General features: G+C 47.3%; 2 protein-coding genes across 3 annotated transcripts in view; both read left to right on the top strand.

The window, feature by feature from the left end:
* The first annotated feature begins 227 nt into the window (after window positions 1-227).
* LOC144179865 (caspase-1-like) overlaps window positions 228-19,452 on the top strand; it is a 42,268-nt gene continuing 23,043 nt past the window's right edge. The window contains exons 1-5 of one of the 2 annotated variants that reach the window (XM_077708298.1): window positions 228-368; window positions 479-528; window positions 9,217-9,259; window positions 15,087-15,204; window positions 17,564-17,711. In XM_077708298.1, the coding sequence (XP_077564424.1) occupies window positions 480-528; window positions 9,217-9,259; window positions 15,087-15,204; window positions 17,564-17,711 (358 nt within the window). In that variant the 5' untranslated portion in view covers window positions 228-368; window position 479. Of the gene's footprint in view, window positions 369-478; window positions 529-9,216; window positions 9,260-15,062; window positions 15,205-17,563; window positions 17,712-19,452 lie in introns of both variants that reach the window. The other variant, XM_077708294.1, reaches the window with a different exon arrangement.
* On the top strand, window positions 6,042-8,318 carry LOC144179854 (uncharacterized). Its single transcript, XM_077708284.1, has one exon. The coding sequence runs from the start codon at window positions 6,395-6,397 to the stop codon at window positions 8,243-8,245; it is 1,851 nt and encodes a 616-aa protein (XP_077564410.1). The 5' UTR covers window positions 6,042-6,394; the 3' UTR covers window positions 8,246-8,318.

The following is a 19,452-nucleotide window of genomic DNA, read 5'->3' as shown; positions in this document are numbered from 1 at the left end:
CTGGTCAGTCTGAAAGTCGGGAGAAGGGTGCGTTCCTCTCGCTAGAGTCGGGCCACCACTCTAAAACTTCTAGTACACATTCTAGCCACCTTAGTACACTCTACCGACTCTACTAAAAGCATAGAGTTTCATACAAATGACTAGAGTGAATAGTTCGAATAGTTCACTTTAAAATGACTAAAAGTACTAGTAGACTGTAGCGACTGTAGTACAGGCTTCAGACGAGACGCGCCATAAGCCAGAGCAACAGCCAACGCGAGCCAACTGCCGGAGCGCTTCTTGCTTCACGCGCTTCACGCACGCACGGGCAGCCCGGCAGTCCACGATCAGCGGCAGGCGGGAGCACAAAGGAGAACAATTGGCTCGAGGTATGTGCACTGGAGGGATCACTGGGCACGTGCGTTGTTTAGAAATTTAGCGCGAACGGCGGCGGCTCAGCGGCAGTTAGAAATATCTGCGGGGAAACGTTTTCTCGCAGAATGGCCGGCGTGAGTGGAGACGGGTTCCAAGCTGCCAACGACAAAAATGGTGAGTCCTGCTTGTCGTCACCCTTGCGATCACGCTTCGCTTCCTTTATTTTTAACATTTTCGTTCGCAGTAGTGCTTTGTTTTTAAAGTGCGCTCTGCTTTTGCTTTGAATCTCGAATGTCACGCAGTTAGTGCCAAGGAGTCGAGCTGTCGCTATCTCCTTCTCCTCACCCTGCGCTGCCTATTGTCGCAGTTGCGCGCATTGCCGTTGCTGCTGTCGCTATTGCACAACCAGTTATTCTTGCTGTGCAGTAGCGGTTTTCCTGTCGTGGGTTCAGGACGTGGAGCCTCAAGTGCTCCAGTGGTTGGGTCGCACCCTTCGAGAGCGTAAAATCGGCACCGTCCTTGTTTCCCCCGGAAATAGCGTATTGCGTAAAGTCTGCGCACTGTCGCGCAGTATTGTGCTGGGACCTTATCTTGGTAAATGTAAAGCGGGCAGAAACAGACTCGCTTGTGTGGTTTTGTTCGTGCGCACCCATAATCTGACGTACGCAGATATTTCGATAGTGCTGTCGTATTTTCGGTCGTATGCACATCTGTTGACAGGCGCCCGGTTTGAACGTAATGCTTGGAAAAGCCTTTTAAATACTTTTGGCCTCTGAGAGTTGCCAAGGCTGTTTTCACGTTAGTGAGTGCTTATGTTTGTGAAGTTGGAAGCCCCTGGAGGAGCGCCGGCTCGAACGGGCAGAACGCAGCATTTAAAGGGGTTAGAGGGGTTGAAGGAACGTAGAGGGAAAGGGGTTCGGAGGGAATATTTTTGAGAAGAAAAAGCAGGAAAGCCTGCCTTCCTGCCTTGAGAGGCAATTGCCACGAGTTCTTTCAGTGAGCCTGGGCGTGCCAGTATGACCCAGTGCAAAAACAAATTCGGCAAAGGAGTGCTGTAAATCATAGCTTGCAGAAGCGTGTGCAGTATGATTCAGATTCAGTTTATTTCATGTACAAGTATCTCTGACATTATCTCTGTTGCTTGCACACCTTACTGTTTGATTTCGTTGCTTGTCTTGCAGTGCCTATCAGTGCCTGCTGCCCGGTACTGTACAGATAACCTTACCGTCTTATCGCGTGAAAACGCGTGCTTGAGTCACCTCACTGCTTTTGCGAACTCAATGTTCTCTTGCACATACTGCAACTACAAAAATGCCCACCATTTCTTTCTGAAGTCAAAGTTTAGTGGCAAGGCCAACGGAATTTGCAATCGATTGAAATATGCCATTGTGTGTGCATGTGTGTACTATATTTATAAACTCGCAGTGACTGTGTGTCGAGCACAGTTTTTATAGAATGGGTGCCTTCGTTTGAAACGAGAAACTGTCATCAAACATGGCCTTTAAAAAACAAATTATTGCGTCAGGAGTTTTCAAACGTAGTCTTACAATGCTGCTGAATGGTGGAGTACTCAAAATGTCTGTGAGTATTAATACTTTTGCCAAGTTTTAGGTGCACGTTTGCTTTGACTGACTAATTTCACCGGATAATTGTTAAGAAGTGCTTGGGATTGAGTGACTTGGTTCGTATCTACTGCAAACTCGTACTTGCCAGGTTTCCCGGTTTGTCCGGGAGACTTCCTAGTTTTGGCTGTTTGGTACGATTGTACGGCTGAAACGAAAATCTCCTGAAAACGCCCCCGTGCTTGGCCAAATCGTTCTCCCTCTCTGAACAAGTTTAGCTGAAGCTACCTGACAATCCAATCCAGTCTTACACCACCTGACATCGTTATCAGTGATGAGCTAAAAAAGCGTAGTCGGCGATGCGCACAGGTTGGACCGGTCAGTACCACTGCAACGCTGAATGCGAGAAGCAGTTGGGCATAGAAAAAAATCGCTCCCAGTTTTGAGCCTCTGTGTCTGACAATCCCTGGTCAAGTTCTTTTGGCGAAGTGTCGCAAGGGCGGCCATTGTTAAGCTCGAGCACGGCCGGACTCGACTCTCCTCAGGGGAGCGCGGGAGGAGGACAGTCAAGTCCGGCCGTGGCTCGAGAGTATTCGCAGAACTTTCTGACACCGGCGGCATAGCTACGTTGAAAATTTTACAAGTGACCAGTGGTGTAGCTTTTTAGTAGTTTGAACGAGATAGTTTGGTTCCTGCTCTGTTCTCTGTTGTAGTAAAACTAAAAAGGCATCTATAATATTTCACTCTGTTGCTACCATCCCCCCCCCCCCCTTTCAGATCTCCCTAATGCCGTCCCGGCGAACCTGGCAGATATGCAAACTTGAGCTTGAACGAAAAACAGGACGTTGAAAGGAAACACGGAGATAATGCTGTCACAATGCAGCATTGTCCGTGTTTTCTTCAACGTCCTGTTTTTCATCCGAGCTGAAGTTTGCATCATTAAGAAGGGATTGCAAATGTGTTGTCAGACATCTTGTGTGAAATGCAGTGGGGCTGTTTTGAAACCGACTCCATTTGAGCCATCCTGGGGGCCTGTAAGCTACGAGCAGCCACACTTTTTGGGCACAGTTCTCCTCCTCTTAGGTGTTGTGCACTTTTTTAACATTTAGAAAATGCACTTCGCTATCCTATCTTTCATTTTTCTATTTTTTTCGGGGACTGGGCAGGCTTTCAGGTATAAGGAACGGTACATGGAGTGGGGTTGCGTGTACTCTGCTGCTGATGTTGCAAAATAATGTGCAGGGGCCGAATTCTCTGAAACGATGGCCACCGTGTTAGAGAATCTGACCCCTGCTGCCTTGCTCATGATTTGGGTCATTTTACGTACAAAAGTAAACCAAGAGGGAAACATCACCTTTGATTATTAACTGAGCTATGCATGCAGGTTTTCTTTGCCAACCAGATGCCAGGAAAGCCATCTCCCTTATGTGTCCCACTTAATGGATGCGTAGAGGGTCGCCAAAATATAAAAGCAAGTTCACTACGTTGGTAGATGTAGAGGGTTGTGAACGCAAATGCAGTGCTGAGAGCAGTAATGTGAAAAGCATAAAAACAGTTATCACACACACAAAAAAAAAGATCCCTGTGCTCAGCATCCCTTTAAAGGAAACAAGTGACCCTATGAGCAACCTTCACTGACAAAGACCCATGTGAGCTTGGCATTTAGTCCGAGGATGGCCTCCTATTTTAATAAAGCCTTGGTTGCTGGCTAGTTGGCTCATGACAGGCGAAGGAATAAAACTGTGTGAAAGATGAGTCACCTTCTTGTCTTTGTCCTCGTCTTTCGTGCAGTTTTATTCCTTGGTCTCCATTATCCCAGTGATGAAACCCGAGGGCCTGTTATGGGTCTGTAAATAAATGCTGGTATGTCATCTCCCTGCCTTGGTGCCTGTTTCTGCTGCCAAGTTGAACACACCCGGTGGGACGCTTGTGTGGCGCTTTGCATGTGAGAGGTGCCGAGCGGCTGGTTGGCGGAGTTTCGCAGCTCTTCCGGGCTACTCTCTAACTGCTTCCTCAGGGGCTCCATGGCGACACAAAATTACTTGACAGTGATTGTACAAAAATAAAACAAGATGAGACTTCTGGATGAGTGTTGCGCTGGCAACAGGGGTTTCTGGAGGAAAATTGACCGATTTTTTTAGGGGTCCAAGGCAACATTTTTTCTCCTAACAAAATTGGTTTGGCACTAATTACAGGAACCCAACATGCAGATTATTTAATGGCCTTTCCAATAACACCAGTTTTTAAAATGTTTTCATACATTATAGTTGTGAAAACAAATATCAAAATCAAAAATTTTTGCCAAGATGTCAAAGAAAATGATAAACAAAGGTGTTGTGTATAACAAACCACCAGTAGTAGGAAAAAAATCAGAATATACATTTTGTAGGGAAACATTGGAAAAACACTCCCTCGAAAAAATGCCTACTTGCGTGGAACAGTTTGTCAGATATAAAAAAAAATGTTAGCACATGTGGTGCTTGTGGCATGCGGTGAAGCCCAACCTCTATTTCAAAATGTGCAATTTCGGGTGTTTGCCTGGAAGAAATCTGGCTGTTTGACATTATCAGAGGCACCAATTAGCCCCCAGGTAATGTAGCACCATCTTGTCAATGACTGATTTTGCATTTACGGCCAACACAGTATTTGGGGCAAGCACACGATGCGGAAAAACATGCATGACTCCGTGATTGTAGCTTGTTGACATTCACTGTCAGTTATCTCTCAAAACATAGTTACATTTTATTGTCATCTTCTGACTATTGTAGCCTTGCTTGCAGGGATGAGGTGCAATGCGCAAGAATCGTGCCCTGCAAACTTTGGCCGAGTAGCTGTTGCGTGATATAAAAGATCAACACTATGAGCCTCCTGCATTGCAGCGCCATGTAACATTTTTGAAATGAAACAGTACAAAACTTATTGGATACTCCGTCAGAATAGAGAGTTCAATTAAGGAGCAACACTGGACCCTTGAGATACCCTCGTATGAAACTGGCAGGCGAACAGCTGGCAGTGTAAGGCCGGTTTTAAGTGCTCTCCTCGTCGGAACAGATATCTGGCGACTGGGTTTTATCTTTTGACTTGCATCGGAAGTCCTAATAGGAGAAATAACAGTTGCGTGAAATGAGGAGCGGCATGCTTTGTTCGAGGATCAGTCGCGGACGCTCAAGGCGCCATGGCAGGGAGCCTTGAAGTTGGGTAACTGCGTCGTAGCGCTAAATATTAATTTTTCGATGCAGAAACGAAACCAAAACTGTTTTAAACTGTTCGGGAATGGTACTGTGGTAAGTAGAACTACAGCACAACTTAGGACAACGTGCGCAATGCCAATAAAACTGCCTAAAATCATTAAGTAGCTTTGCAAACAGGCACTTCTTAACATTTTCAGACGACTTCTGGGATTATTACTGTCAGAGTGCGAACCTGACGATTGAAAATCGTTTGCTGGTTCACCATTCACGCCCTGATAGCAAAAAACAAACGCTGGTGCAGAGTAATTACGAGTGGCACGCATTCTTTGTTGGTAGCAGTGATGCGCAATGATCACGCCCCTTTTCCACACCCAGGTGATGCAAACGCGAGTCAAAAATCACGTTTTTGTTGCAAAAATGAAAACAAAACTGATTTTGAAAGGGCATTTTCTGAACTAACTCCAAATAGCTTTACTTGTTCCAGCAACGCCTGGAACACTATGAAAACGGGCTCCCAAGGTATCGTTCAAATTTAACGATTTTGACTAAGCGTGGGAACAAAAGAGTTAATATCTTACCTTCTCAATTCTAAGCCCCCCCCCCCCCCCCCCCCCCGCTTTTTTTTTTTTTTTTTGTAAAGTCATGGAAGTTGTGCGTCGATTCGATACCCATTTATGTTGAGATGTATTTTTTCCCCGAACATCTCGTAGCCAAGGTGCAGGAGGGTGTTGCAAATTGAGAAAATATGGTGAAAGTGAAACTTAAGGGGAGATGCGCGTCGAAAAATCGCGTTTTTCGCGGAATTTTTCAGTTTTGAGATTTTACCTGTAAAATTATCTTTGTACATTCAGCTACGCCTACGCAAAAGATCAAGGCAAAATTCGAACGAGAAGTTAGTAAAAAATCAATTTTATTCAGCCACGGTGGCTCGAGAAAGTGCTAGTTTCGTCGCAAATCAGCAACTTTCGATCGTCTGCATCTCGAGAATGCGGCGTCTCCCGCCATTGCTGTTTGCTTGGAGAGGTTGAGAAAGCCTTCCTCTAGCCCACAGCACCTCCGACAGTTTCGCATTTCGGCCCAAAATAATAAAAAAAGGCACGTTTTGGCGCCTGTTTCGAGCATTTCTACTGGACATTTAAATCACGTGGTGCTCTAGCGAGGCCGCCATTGGCCTACACGGAGACGTTGCTGCGGTGAAGCACCGAAGCCTGCATCCATCCTCGACTGTGTACGGCGACTCGATCGAAGTCTGTGGCTCTTTTTCTGCGTTTTTTTAGTTATTTCGTTATGAACGAACCGAAAAAGCGCGATTTCCGAGCTCGAAAGGCTCGGACGAAGACCCCGTACCGAGGACGGCGTCGCAAACCTCTACGGAAAGTGACAGCGGGAGGCAGTCGCCCGACGCCTCCGGTTAGCCCTAACCAGCACAACGGCCACTCGGACGAAATCGACGCCGCGCTGAACTTTGTGAGCGCTTCGGAGGTGAAGATTGGACTCTTCGAGAAAGATAGAGCAGCAAGCGATCGGAACTCTGCGAGTGCTGTGATATGCGATGTCAGTGCGCTTACGGTGCTGATAAGCGGAGCTGCTTGCCCAGCGTGCCACACCTGTACCCTCGCGGTACACGAAGCGGTCGAAAAACGGAAGGGTCTCTCGGCGTTTCTTGAGTTGCATTGTGCGAATAGTGAGTGCCCTGAATCGGTACTTTCTTCTGTGCACACCTCGAGCCGTGTTGTGCCTGGTGACCTTGCGAATGGTGCTAGCGGAAGCCGGGAATATCGGAGTGGGAGCTCCCGCGACAGCTTTGCCGTGAACGTCAAGGCGGTGGTGGCTGCGCGCGCGATTGGCATCGGGCACGAACAGCTTTCACGTTTTTGTGCCATTCTTGGCTTGCCGACGCCGTTACATCACAAGAACTTTATTGCAATCGGCAAGAAAGTTCATACCGCGGCCATGAAAGCCGTGGGGGAAAACATGGAGAAAGCGAGAGTTCACACGAAAGAGATGGTCGGCGGCAGTGATGTTGCCGTGATGTCTGATGGTACGTGGCAAAAGCGGGGCCACAAGAGCCATAACGGCGTTGGCACAGCTGTGTCTGTAGACACTGGCTTGTGCCTCGATTTTGAAGTTCTCTCAAACTTCTGCCTTGCGTGCAGCCGGCACAAAGACATTGGGAGCGAAGAGCAAGTGTGGCAGGCGTACCATGGCCCAGTTTGTGAGAAGAACGTTGACTGCTCCTCTCATGCTATGGAAACTGAGGCAGCAGTGCGCATATGGACGCGGACCCCCTCAAATGAGACACCATTGCGCTTCACTACATTTTTGAGTGATGGGGACAGTAAAGCTTTCAATGCCGTCTTTGAGGCCAAAGTGTACGGTGAAACATCCATCGTGAAGGAAGATTGCACCAACCACGTGGCCAAGCGCCCGGGCACTTCAATTCGCAAGCTCAAGACTCCTCTTCCACGTGGCGAGAAGTTGAAGGACGGGCAAATACAGAAGTTGCAAAACTATTACCGCATAGCCATTACCAGCAACAGGGGCAATGTCCAGGAAATGTATCGTGCCATTTGGGCATCACTTTTTCACTCGAGTTCAACGAGTGCGGCCAATAGCCATAAATTCTGCCCCGAAGGAGTTGAATCATGGTGCAAGCACCGGCGGGCGGAAGCACTAGGAGAACCCGCGCCAGACCACACTCCGCTTCTGACAAAGGCACAGGGGGAGGCTCTGCTGCCTATATACAGGCGTCTCACGGAAAAGAAGCTTCTCACCCGCTGCTTACAAGGGAAGACTCAAAATGCAGCAGAGTCCCTCAACAGTAAGATCTGGCTACTATGCCCGAAGACGAAGTTTGCGTCCAAGACTGTAGTGGAAACTGCAACTGCCATCGCCGTTTTGTGGTATAACTGCGGGCATGGCAGCTTTGAGCAAGTGCTTCAGGAGCTTGGTATTCTGCCACCGGAAGAGCTTGTTGTCCTGGGAAGCTCCCGTGACCAGAGGAGAATGAAGAAAATGTCCGTCCGCCAAACCGCTGAAGCTCGAGCCCATCGCCGAAACCAGGTGAAGAGAGCACGTCTCACGGACTCCATTCGGGAGGGTGCTGAGGGGCAAACGTATGGACCAGGGGAGTTCTGAACAGCTGTGCTGTGTTTGAGACATATTGCTCTATTTTTGCAAGAAATTTCATGTGGTTTCATCATGTTTTTGAAAAATACAGATGTTTGAAACTTTCAAAAGCATTTTTCTCCATTTGTACTTTTCAGCATTTTTTGCGTGTTGTGCAACACATTTCAGGTACTTCAAATGGTCAGATATGGATGAAATTTTGCACACAGCCTCTTCAAAGTGTGTAGAATGTCAATATCTATATGCATTTTCAATATCTCTTATACATTTTTTGCAAAAAATTAAAATGTTGACTCACAGCACACAAAATATATACTTTTGGTGTTCCTGATTTTTTTTACAAATATAGGAATTATTTGAATAAATTTTAAGTAGTTTTTGACATACTACTTTACCCAAGCAGCAAAATGAGCTATTGCAGGCTGCTCTAAACAAACATTTATTATGAAAAAAGATATGCACAAAAAACCCTATATTTTGCTCTTGAGGGCTGTCTCACACAAAAACTAATGTAGCTACATAAGAACTAAGCACATATTTGGAATCAGCATTAAAAACTCAATCTATGACCAAAGTTTCATAACTTTAGGTATAATATTAAAGAAAAAGTGTTTTCGAGGAGCATCTCCCCTTAAGTCGGAAGTGCAAGCTTTATGCGGTGTATGGAAGTGACAACCGCGTGGTGAAAACAAGCATGATAAACACAGTCCTGCTTGCTTGTTTGCTTTGGCTGCGGGAGTGTCATTTTCGCTTGCCACACGAAGTGTGTGCATGTTTCAGATTATGGCATGTTTTGAGTGGCCATGTTTTGGCAATGTAGGGGTTGTCTCCTTTTTGGGCTCTCTTGTTTCGGACATTTGTTCACTCATGTGGGAGCAGCTGGTCAAGCTAGCCGAGCTGCCACTTGCCATGCTGTCGCTCTTTGTTGAGAGGCTGTTGCTAAAACGCGCTGTCCTGGCATTTTCCTTTCCTTTGCTTAGCCAACACCAACAGCGAGACTGATGCCAGGAGCATCTTTGGAGGGTAAGTGGCTGTATCAGATCCTTGGTCTTGGCTGATTGAGCGCAGGGCTTGTCCTGTTGCCGACCCGCTGAAAACGCTTGGCCGTTTTAGATGTGTACACAACAACCCCCCTTCCCCTCCCCGGTCATAAGAGATTCACTCCTTTCTCATATGAGCAGCTACTGTTTCCTGCACCAGGTGTACTCGTGCTAATGTTTGTCCTGTTCCCACTGTCACCTTTAATAAAAGTTTCGAATGGGGTAAACATGCTACTAAGAGGACAGCATATTCCAGGGCAGGCAACCGATTTTTGTGGAGTATACGCTGTATATCCCAAATGAAAGGGCATCACTTGAAACAGCGTGAACTGAAACGGTTTCCCCCATAGGGCCCTAGAATGGTTGAAAGCGGAATCTTTAGATCTACCAGCCTTGCGTATGCTGCAAAAGGAATGCTGGCAGCAGTGATAGTGAGCCGCACAGCAACATACTTTCAACTGTACGTGAGCTGAATGGAGGTACAGTGATCCTTCGTTAACTCGAAGTCGTAAAATTTGCTGAAAACTTCGAGTTAAGTGAAATGCCGAAAATTTGTGGCCAGGTCACTGAAATAAGAGCTGGTGCTGGTTACAAAAGCTCCACTGCACAGGGGAGCTTTCGTAATAAAGGCAAAAATAATTCGCAGGAAAAGCAAATTCTTATCATTGCGGAAGAAAGAACTGGGTGATGTTCACCTGTTTCGTATTCGCATCTGGTCCCAGAAAAGTGTTGTTGAACTGCTCAAGGCATCGCATCAGTAGTTGATCGCCACTGCTACATTCTAACTTGTTGCGAAGCAGGCGTGGCAGGTTTCTTGCTTCTGCCGTTGTAGGCACTTCTGGAGACCCCTCATCGTCCGCATGATCAGCTGCACAATCCACAACTGTCTCAATGATGTAAGCATCGGAGAGCATTCCGGTAACGGGGACATCGGCCTTGTACAGCGCATACGGCGTGTAAATTTGCCCTTCACGACCGCTTTCGGCGCACAGTGGGAGCTAAGCGTTTGAACGATGACCTCATCATCTGCCTGTCGTGGAATTGGCCTTGTGTCCTCTGTCAACATTTCGAGATATCCAGGGTTCCCCAAAAATACGTTTCGACATAAAGGGGGGGCAAATAGCGCCTATGGGAGGTAGATGCGCAGCGAGAAAAAGCTTTGACTTTACCGATATTTCGAGATATCAGAGTTCGTATTAACAAGGGATAGCCGTATTTAAAAACTTGTCCCCAGCTAAAACAATAATAAAGTGCGCTCTTTCCTATATCTTCATGCGGTTTTTGGATCGTGCAGGGGAACCAACGAGGCTGTTGATATACGCACGGTAGTGTTCCTTTGGCCGCTGCATGGTGCCACCTTTCAAACTTCAGAAAGTATAATGCCAAATTGAAATTATTTCCACCAGTTTATTTAAAAAGTCCTTGTGCTGACTCCACTATATAATTGCTGGCTTTCATATGAGCTAGAGGACGTGCACTCCATAAAAATCAGTTGTCGGTCCCTTCAGGAGAGTGGGTGGAAATCGGGGGAAGGGGTGTTAAAAGTTTTCATCTTGTCCTTGTCTTGCACTATGCTTATGGGGTCGAGGTGGTCACTGCTTGACTTATTTGCGTTGTTACCAGCCTCTTAATTCTGTTCGAGAGAACCGCCTGCCTCATGTTCTAGTTCTCCTCAGTAAGAGAAGTGTGCAATAAGGACTCGTTTTGTGGATCCAACCAAAGATGGGAGGTTCTATGTTGGGCGTGGATAAGGAACACACGGTGGGAGAACCCACCTAATGAGGGACCATTGTCAGTCTAATAGGGATGGCACGAACAACAATCACACTAAGGCGCAACCTTAGACCGATGCTGCATTGTCTACTGTACAGTCATGGACAGCCTAAGCTGAATCTGCAGACGACAGATATTGGTGGCGCGGCCCAGCCGTGAGAATGGAAAACTGCAACGAGAGAGAGAGGGCCCTTCGTTGCTGCTGTACGAGTCGGCCAGTTTTCTCTGCTACGCTACTGAGCAACTTTCACGCATGTGTTCTCTGCGATCTGCCTTGTCTGGAAACCTTTTGTCTGACTGGTTTTCTCTATAAAACAAAAAGTCGTTTGCAAAAATACAGTTCATTTGTCACTGAAAGCACTGCCGATCCAATGGATCACTTTCAAGCGTAAGCGAGTTTCTAAAAGTCATTTCCAGATAAGCGAAGCCGGACGAAACACGCATCGGCCAGGAGGAAGACCCATTGTGCAGCAGATCACACGGGCGGACTCACACGACAGCAGTGAAGGGCACCCTCAAACGTGTTTTATCTCGTCAGATTTCTGTTCCCACGGCTGGGCCACGCCACAGTATCTGTTGGGTCATTTCAGATAAGATCGAACAAAGCATGGCTGGTCAACCTCTTCAATTCGCTTAAAATTTTTTTACCTCATTCCTGCATGTATGTAATATGCGGATTCACAAGTATTTTCGGCGGAAAAAATTTTCGCCGGCTCAAAAAATTTGGAACACACTCGCATGGACCCCGGCTGCTCCCTGCCCCTGCCGCGGCCAAATTTATTTTGGCCACGGCACAGGGCCAATGATATTTTGGGGGTGAAATGTACACCAGGCGTAGATTAAGCATAAAAATGACATTCCTACCTGATGAGTATATTTTTTGGTAGACGTCGCTAAATTTGGCCGCGGCGCAGGGGCAGGTAGCGGCCGAGGTCCACGTGGGTGCGTTCAAAATTGTTTTGAATCGTCCAAAATTTTTTCCGACGAAAATATTTGTGAATCCGCGCATTACATACATGCGGGAATGAGGTAAAAAAAATTTCAAGCGAATTGAAGAGGTCGACCAGCCATGCTTTGTTCAATCTTATCTGAAATGCTGTCCCCCCCCCCCCCCCCCTTAGGCTGCCCGCTCAATTCCTGCCATGCCTGCTCAATTATTAACCAGTTTTTCATCAGCTCTCCTGTTTGTACGAATATTTCCTGCAATTATTTCTTTCGAATAAAAAAAAAACACCAGAGACGAAAACCATTTAAAAATTTTTCTGGGTGTCTCCCATAGTAAGGTGCATTACTACTTCTTGCTGTCCTAAGGGTTGGCAGTGCAAGTGAAAACGGAATTTGTGGATTACTTTCATAATAACCGTTCTCAAAAAAGCATTGCCAACAGTTCCATATGATTCCGTTATTTCCCATACTGCCTGATTTTTACCAAAAAAAAATTCAGCCAATATCGTGCACACGTAAACGCATTACAATCACAACTTCCCCTCCTTCACTGTACCTGGTTCATCTATTCACTTTCAATACAGTGGGGGGGGGGGGGGGGGGGCTGGGGCTGGGGGGCTGGCAGGTTCAGCTTATGGTAGAGACTGGAATTGCCTTTCTAACAAAGCATTATCCCATGGCATATTGAGGAGGAGCTTCCACGTGTCTAGGGACGCCTTCGAAGGTGACGGCACAGGCCTTTGGGTGCCGCAGCCCATGCCGAGCTCTCCTGATCAGATGGCGTGGACGATTGGAGCAAAAATTTCAACTCGAAAAGGCGGCATGTCTTTAATGAAGTCCACCTGTGGGTGAAGTGAATGGCAGGTATTCCTCGCTGTAGAACAGTTGGCAGTGCTCCTGTCAAATTAATAACAGAACACTGGTCAGTGTGCAGTGTTGTCTAGGCTGGGATCAGCTGGTAAAGTGCCGTGCTATTGAGCACAATGTTGTAGCTTTCATTTTGAATTTGGCTGCATCACTGGCAGAGGCTGAAAACGGAGCAAGCACTTGTGTATACAACAGTTTGTTGTATGTGGGGATACTTCAAGAAAAGGAGGGGGGGTGTAAATTTACCTGTGTTTACGGGTGTCTTACAAGTGCAGAAGTCCTTCTAGCCACACATCTGTTATTTCAGTGTTCCTGTAACTTGTATTGGTTAGTGTTGCACATTTCTGGCATCACACGGGTGTGAATGTGGTAGGCTTTTTAAGTAAGGTGTGTTTTGGTTTCCCAAGTTGTTTACCATGAAATAAATGAGCCGAAAATGGTCTTTTATATATAATAGGGAGGTGGATTGGTGTTTGGCAGCTACTGCCTATTTCAGGGCTTCAACCCTCCCCTCCAAAAAAATAGAAGCCCAGAGTGCACTAACGTGTGCTGGCACATTAGTCTGACCTTAAGTAGCGTGCGCCAGCCATGCTAGTGCCCTCAAGTAGCATGCACGGGGAAGCTTCTGCCAGGACCACTTCAGCGTGAAAGCATACTTGTGTAGGGACAGGTGTCAACATGGTTGCCAGCTCGAGTGTTCCAAGCAGTTCAGTCTAGTTATGCAAGCTGCCCCTATTTTGATGCCATTGGTTCATCAGACTGCTTTTTTGGTAGAAGCTAACTTAGCTGGCTACTATGCCTAAACAAGCACAGATTCCATTCTCGTAAAGTTTTTGTGGCAGATAAAATGTGGGCTGAATGAACCCCCTGTCCTCCTTGCACTATCAAAAAAATGTGCATGTTTTTTTTCTGCGTGTGCAACAAGGTGAAACAGTTGTCCATGAGAGGGGGCTGGGGTTCATTTACATATGTGGGTGTGAAAGTGAGTAGACGTGTATGGTTAGGTGGAGTGCTGGTTTCATGCTGAAGGCGACCACATGAACACAAAATTATGCATCGTGCGAGTGGTGGCGTCATTTGGTGGCACCACATCGGCATGTAAGAGAGGGCGAGTAACCACATTTGACCAGCGAAGTCGTGTGCCATCCGTCAAACCTGAAGAAAATCAGACAGCATGATAAACGAGAATGGATGTTGTGCAACTTCCCTGCAACTTTATTTGGAATGGTTAACAGGGTCGCTGTTCTTTGAAAGACCTACCTTGAAGTCGTGTAACAACGGCTTCATAAATTCTAAGCATGCAGTTAAGTTCAGCGCTGCCTTGCTACTGAGGTTTGGGTCGAATGTCACTTGGAGGTGGAAATGCAAGAAACAGGCGCGTATTCTGGTAAAAAGAACAGGGGGAGGGGATAAAGCTCTCAGCGCAAAAAAAAGAAAGGTGGTTCCAAAATTTGAACCACGGACCTTCAAAACAGAAGCCAGGTACTGAACCTCTCAACTAATTCAACGTAGAGCAGACCTCATCAGAATTCACCATGCCAGGCTAAGTTGTCAATGAATGTTGTCAGTTATGCCTAGCTTTTGCTTTATTTGGTAAATTCTGGCAGTGATAACGCCTGTTCCTCATGCACCGATCATTCAGACAAGTACTATCATGCTGATACACAAACAGTGTAGCCAGAGCTTCCTTATTTCACTTGCGAGGACCTCTCACCGATCCCTGATCTCCCCTATTCAAGCCACAATAGCCACAAATGGGATGCCCACTTCCAAACAGAAATGGCTCGCGTTAATTTGTCTCGAGGCAGCCTATTGCCGCTAGAAGAAAGAAAACTGATTGTTTTCTGGTGAACAGAATGAACGCAAACCTCAAGACACAGAGTGGAAACCTCGACACTGTTGTCAGCTTTTAGGCGTTTTCTTACCGCATGGTTGCGGCCTCTGCGCCAATTATCTGGCGAGAGTAGGCATTGGTGTATCGCCTGCGAATGCGCAAGTTTACATGCAATTGGCGATACGCGTCAACGCTGGGCGACGTTGGTGTGTCAATTTGCCGAAAATACGCTGCGTGTAGTTGGGCCTCGAGAAGAAGGGGTCGCAGGGAGAGTTCCCTTGCGTGTGCGTGTACGTGCGTCTACGTGCTGTTTTCCCTGTCCTGCCCCCCTAAGTGTGGTGGTGTCGCAATGAGGGTGTGGCAGCAGCCTGGGGGGCTGCTGTGTGTCCAGCATGTTTGCCACCAGGCGGCCGGCCTCCCAGTACCCTGTGCTGCCCACTGCGCTCGAGGCCGAGGAGTACAACATGGGCCACCCCAACCGGGGAAAGTGCGTCATCTTCAACAACCGGGTGCGTCTTCCTCCTGCTGTTCACACCCCTCCCCCGCTACATGGGGTGAGGGCAGCTATAGAGGTCTGTGTGTGCCACTCTTTCAGGGTGGGATGCCTAGGGCCAGGTTAGACGTCTCTCTGAGGAAAAAACTGTGATAAATCAGTCCTGCTGCTGCCTAACTGAGCAGGATGTCAGTCGCAAACGTCCCCGTCTTCTTAGACTGCAGGTGTCTTCAGTTGGGGCAATTTTTTGGTTGGGTGCTAGCAAATGCAGTCACCCGCAACTTGTCTCCTGCTCTGCAGTGCAGCGATTTTTATGTGGCACGGGACAATAATTAGTCGGGAAGGCAGGCTTTGGCGGGAATGTGCTCTTATACTATAAGGGACACTGAAGAGAGTTGAAAATTCTGTCCGACTATCTCGCTGAATCTAGCTTGCGTAGGCCATCCGAGTTTTTCTGGCGTGTACATGCAATCTTTAATGAGAAAAATGCAGAGGAAAAAATCTTTAACGAGAAAAAAGTGCAGTTTTTCTGGTGCCATACTTCCCGCCAGTCTGCTCATGGTGGCTACGGCAAAATGCTGGTAATTCCATGGGGATAAATTTACCAGATTGCTCACATGTTTAACTGTTACGAGCTTAGCACGAGCGAGCGCAAAGTTGATATTAGCCGTGAAATGGGGGAGAATAAAAAATTTGGAGACTGCGATGGCATGATGTCATTGTGGTAGTTCAGTTGGTGGTTGCAAATGGTGCATGCCATTGACCCTTTTGCCACTAATTTCAGATTAACAAAGGCTCCAGATGTCCTGAATAGTAAAAATGAGATTGTGTAGCTTAAATTGCACAATGCAACCGCAAGTAGGACCTCAACACATTCACCTCGGTGTCCCTTCTATAGGGCCCCATCGATGCCTGCATTACCAAAGCTTTCTGGTAGGTGTAATGACCTTCTGGCTTGTGCGGCAGCACTTGTTTGCTCATTTGGTGGCAGCTTGTAGCGCGGATTCAACAGTCGCGCTGCCTAGCAGAAAGCGCAAGCTTGAATCAGTGTTTAAAAATGTTAGTTAATCAATCTCTCCCGAGCTATTCACCAATGACCACGGCTTCACGAGTACTGGTGACCATGGCGGTCGGCCGGCGAGTGCAAAAAAAGGCACGTGCCACTCTCGCTCTCCTCATACAATGCTATCGGTTAGCCTCTCTAATGACAGGATCCTGCCAATGCCCTTGCTGGCGACATATACAATTAAACCTCGTTTAAATGAAATTGAAGGGGTGCCGCGATTTCCTCGTTAAACAGTATTGCATTATAGCCATAGCAGGCATTTACCGCAAATATTGTACTTACCCAAAACAAATAGCGGGCATTTCACCACATGGCGTTACACAACAAAATAGCCACATTCCGGGGATAAAAAGGAAAAGTCGGGCTACTGCTTTATTGCAGTTATAAATACATGACACGTATTTCAAACATATGTAGGTGCAAAGGAGTCCATACTTGGACATCGATGCATCTTATTTCCGGATGCGAATGATGGCTCGCTCTGCTTCCTGCCGGATATGACGGCTTTTATCATACCCGCCTTCTGGTCTAGCATTGTAGCCTCTTGCTTTTGCTTCATTCCTGACGCATTCTTGTTGCTCGAATCACGTGCGCCGCACGATAAAGGAAAAGAGTCAAGCGCTTTAAGGAACACGCTCCCCATTTCGACGACACGGCTCCTGCAGCGCACGTCAGCGAGTGACAACAGTCAGCAAGGCGCAAACTGGCCAGTGGCCACGCGTGCCGCGTGCATTGGCTGCGCGCCATGTTCAGCGAGGGGAAAGTGGGACCAGCTTTGCAGGCACAGCACGCGTGTGGCGCGCCATCCAGTTTTGCGTGCGTTGCTGGAGGATGCATGGCGGGAGCTTTGAACTTTTAAATACAGTCATCGTCGCATTGCGTGCTGTCTCAAATCTGCGTTGTCTCTGTCGTGAAATTGGCTCAAAATTTTACTTCCTAATGAAATTTGTTCATTATATTCTGTAACGGGCAAATTTTACCTCGTTAAACAAGGTTTTAAATACATTGGTTTCTGTGGGGACTTCAGAGAGGAATTGCAATTTGCTCGTTATATCCATTGTTTTTTTATAGCCCGTCTCGTTATGACGTGGTTTAACTGGATTTGGTTTCATCTGCATAGGTGACTGCTGTTTGCATTTTGCTAAGCTTGGGGTGTATGCTGCTGTTTATTCTCAGTGTATTGGGTCCGCTTTCTAGCCATGCCGGGAGCCCTTTCTGCTGGAAAAAAAAAAAATTCCAGTACATCGTGTTGCAGATTGTGTACTGCTAGACGACGGGGAGTGTGACACCTGTTGGTGTGCCCTTGCAGTACTTCGAGCCCCACACCAAGCTGAGCGAGCGGAGGGGCACTGACCTGGACGCTGAGAACTTGTACCACCGCTTCCGCGAGCTGGGCTTCGAGCCAACCATCCACCACAACATGTCCTCCAGGGAAATGCTGGCCGAGCTCAAGAGCCGTAAGGGCAGCTTTCCCTGTCGCAGGGTGGGGGTCGAGCAGCTGTATGTTGTTGCTGCGTAACGACGGCACGTCCATTTTGCGTATGAAGACGCCCATGAAGGATTTTCTCCCACAGCCCTCGTGCTAAGCTTGCGACACTGTGAGCCTGAGCAGTTGTGAGGGGATTTTTTAATACGGCAGCCTCCGTTCTCTGGGCAGCATGGGCATCCAATTGGAGCTGCTTCCTCCAAAGTCTGGTCGCCACGTGTGAATTGATGGGGCCAGTTCTGATAAGGATCGGAAATCCTCCCCGTGAGCCTCGTTCGTCTCCTGATTTCCGTAAGGTTTCACACTAGTGTACTAGGGGGAAATGTGGTTGCAGTGTCTAAGTGAGCCATGGTTCAGCGAGCAGGCTGTCACATACCGGGTGGGAATGCTTCACTTGTCCCTGGCATGGCTCATGAGCGGGCTGAGAAGTGTCTTTGTCAACAAAGTTTCAGTATTATTTGAAGTTGTTTTGTCAATACGCCATTTTCCATAAGCAGCAGGGAAAGGGGTAAAATACTCGCAAACCAGTTCTCTCGGCAGCCCGCGCGCCTCCTGCTTCCGGCGGACTAGCGTTGCCTGTGCGCGCTGGGCTGTTAACATCGCTCGGCGCAGTAGGCTCCGCTGCGCAGTACAAGAGGGTTTCTCATCATATGCTTAGTTTTTGCGGAACTTTCAACTGTTTTAGCCAATGCTGCATGCCGTTCAAGGCGCAAACGTCGACTGGTCAGCACTGTGCAGTGGTGTGTTAGGGAACAACCAGAGAAAGCGAGAAAAAGTCGCCAACAGCGCATATCTGCACGACACTGCCTGGAGAGAATGCAGTGCGGTGGCAACGTGTTTTTGCTGCATTGCTTCCCAACGGACACCGAGTTGAGACATCGGTGCACGCCGTTGATAAACCGCAAATACTTTGAATGAAACTCTAGGGTCTGTTCGATGCACTTCTTGGACGGCAAGCTGACGGAGCAAAGTCCGTTTATCACAGGGGTGACAAAACGGAACCTCCTGAAATGTTAGAAGTAACTTTATCCCTCTCAATACAACATAGATTCTGCAGCAGAATGGCGAGTTGGGCTAGTTGGTGAAATTGCATTATTTTTCAGTGTTGCCCTTTCCGAAGGTTTCAAAAATACAACATTGATTGATTGATTGATTGATTAATTGATTATCGGGTTTAACGCACAAGCGCTTCATAGGCGATGAGGCACGCCGTGGTGGAGAGCTCCGGATCAATTTAGACCACCTGGGGATCTTACCGTGCGCCGATACAATACAACATTATAATAACTTCTGGTTGCTTGTAATCAATTTAAAATAATGCTTATTGTTCGGTCATCATAGTCGATTGTCATTAAACAATTTCCTTTTCATCCGATCTAACCTTTAAAGTCACGGCGTTTTGTTTACTTTTTTTTTCAGGCAAGCGCATTACACTGCCAAATGATATGAAAGGATAACTTTCTCCATCGTACACTGCTGGTTGATAGCAGGATAAGCAGGCAGCAGTGCAGCACAATGTGGAAACGCAGCTCGAGATACGCAAACGCTTCATGGGAAAATAGCTCAACCTGTTCAGAACGCAGTCAAAGGAAAAGCTTCTAATCCTTTTGCGTTGTCACGGAATGTAAAGTACTACAAGTACAAAACAGCCGCTGCTGATCGCCTAAAGCATTCATGGTGGAAGTAGAGGGTCCACAAAGATGGGCTCCAAG

This window comes from Haemaphysalis longicornis, unplaced genomic scaffold (genome assembly GCF_048455015.1).
Source record: "Haemaphysalis longicornis isolate Haplotype H1 unplaced genomic scaffold, Haemaphysalis longicornis Haplotype H1 scaffold_1, whole genome shotgun sequence".
Taxonomy (NCBI): Eukaryota; Metazoa; Arthropoda; class Arachnida; order Ixodida; family Ixodidae; genus Haemaphysalis; species Haemaphysalis longicornis.
This window is presented reverse-complemented; position numbering and strand designations above follow the sequence as displayed.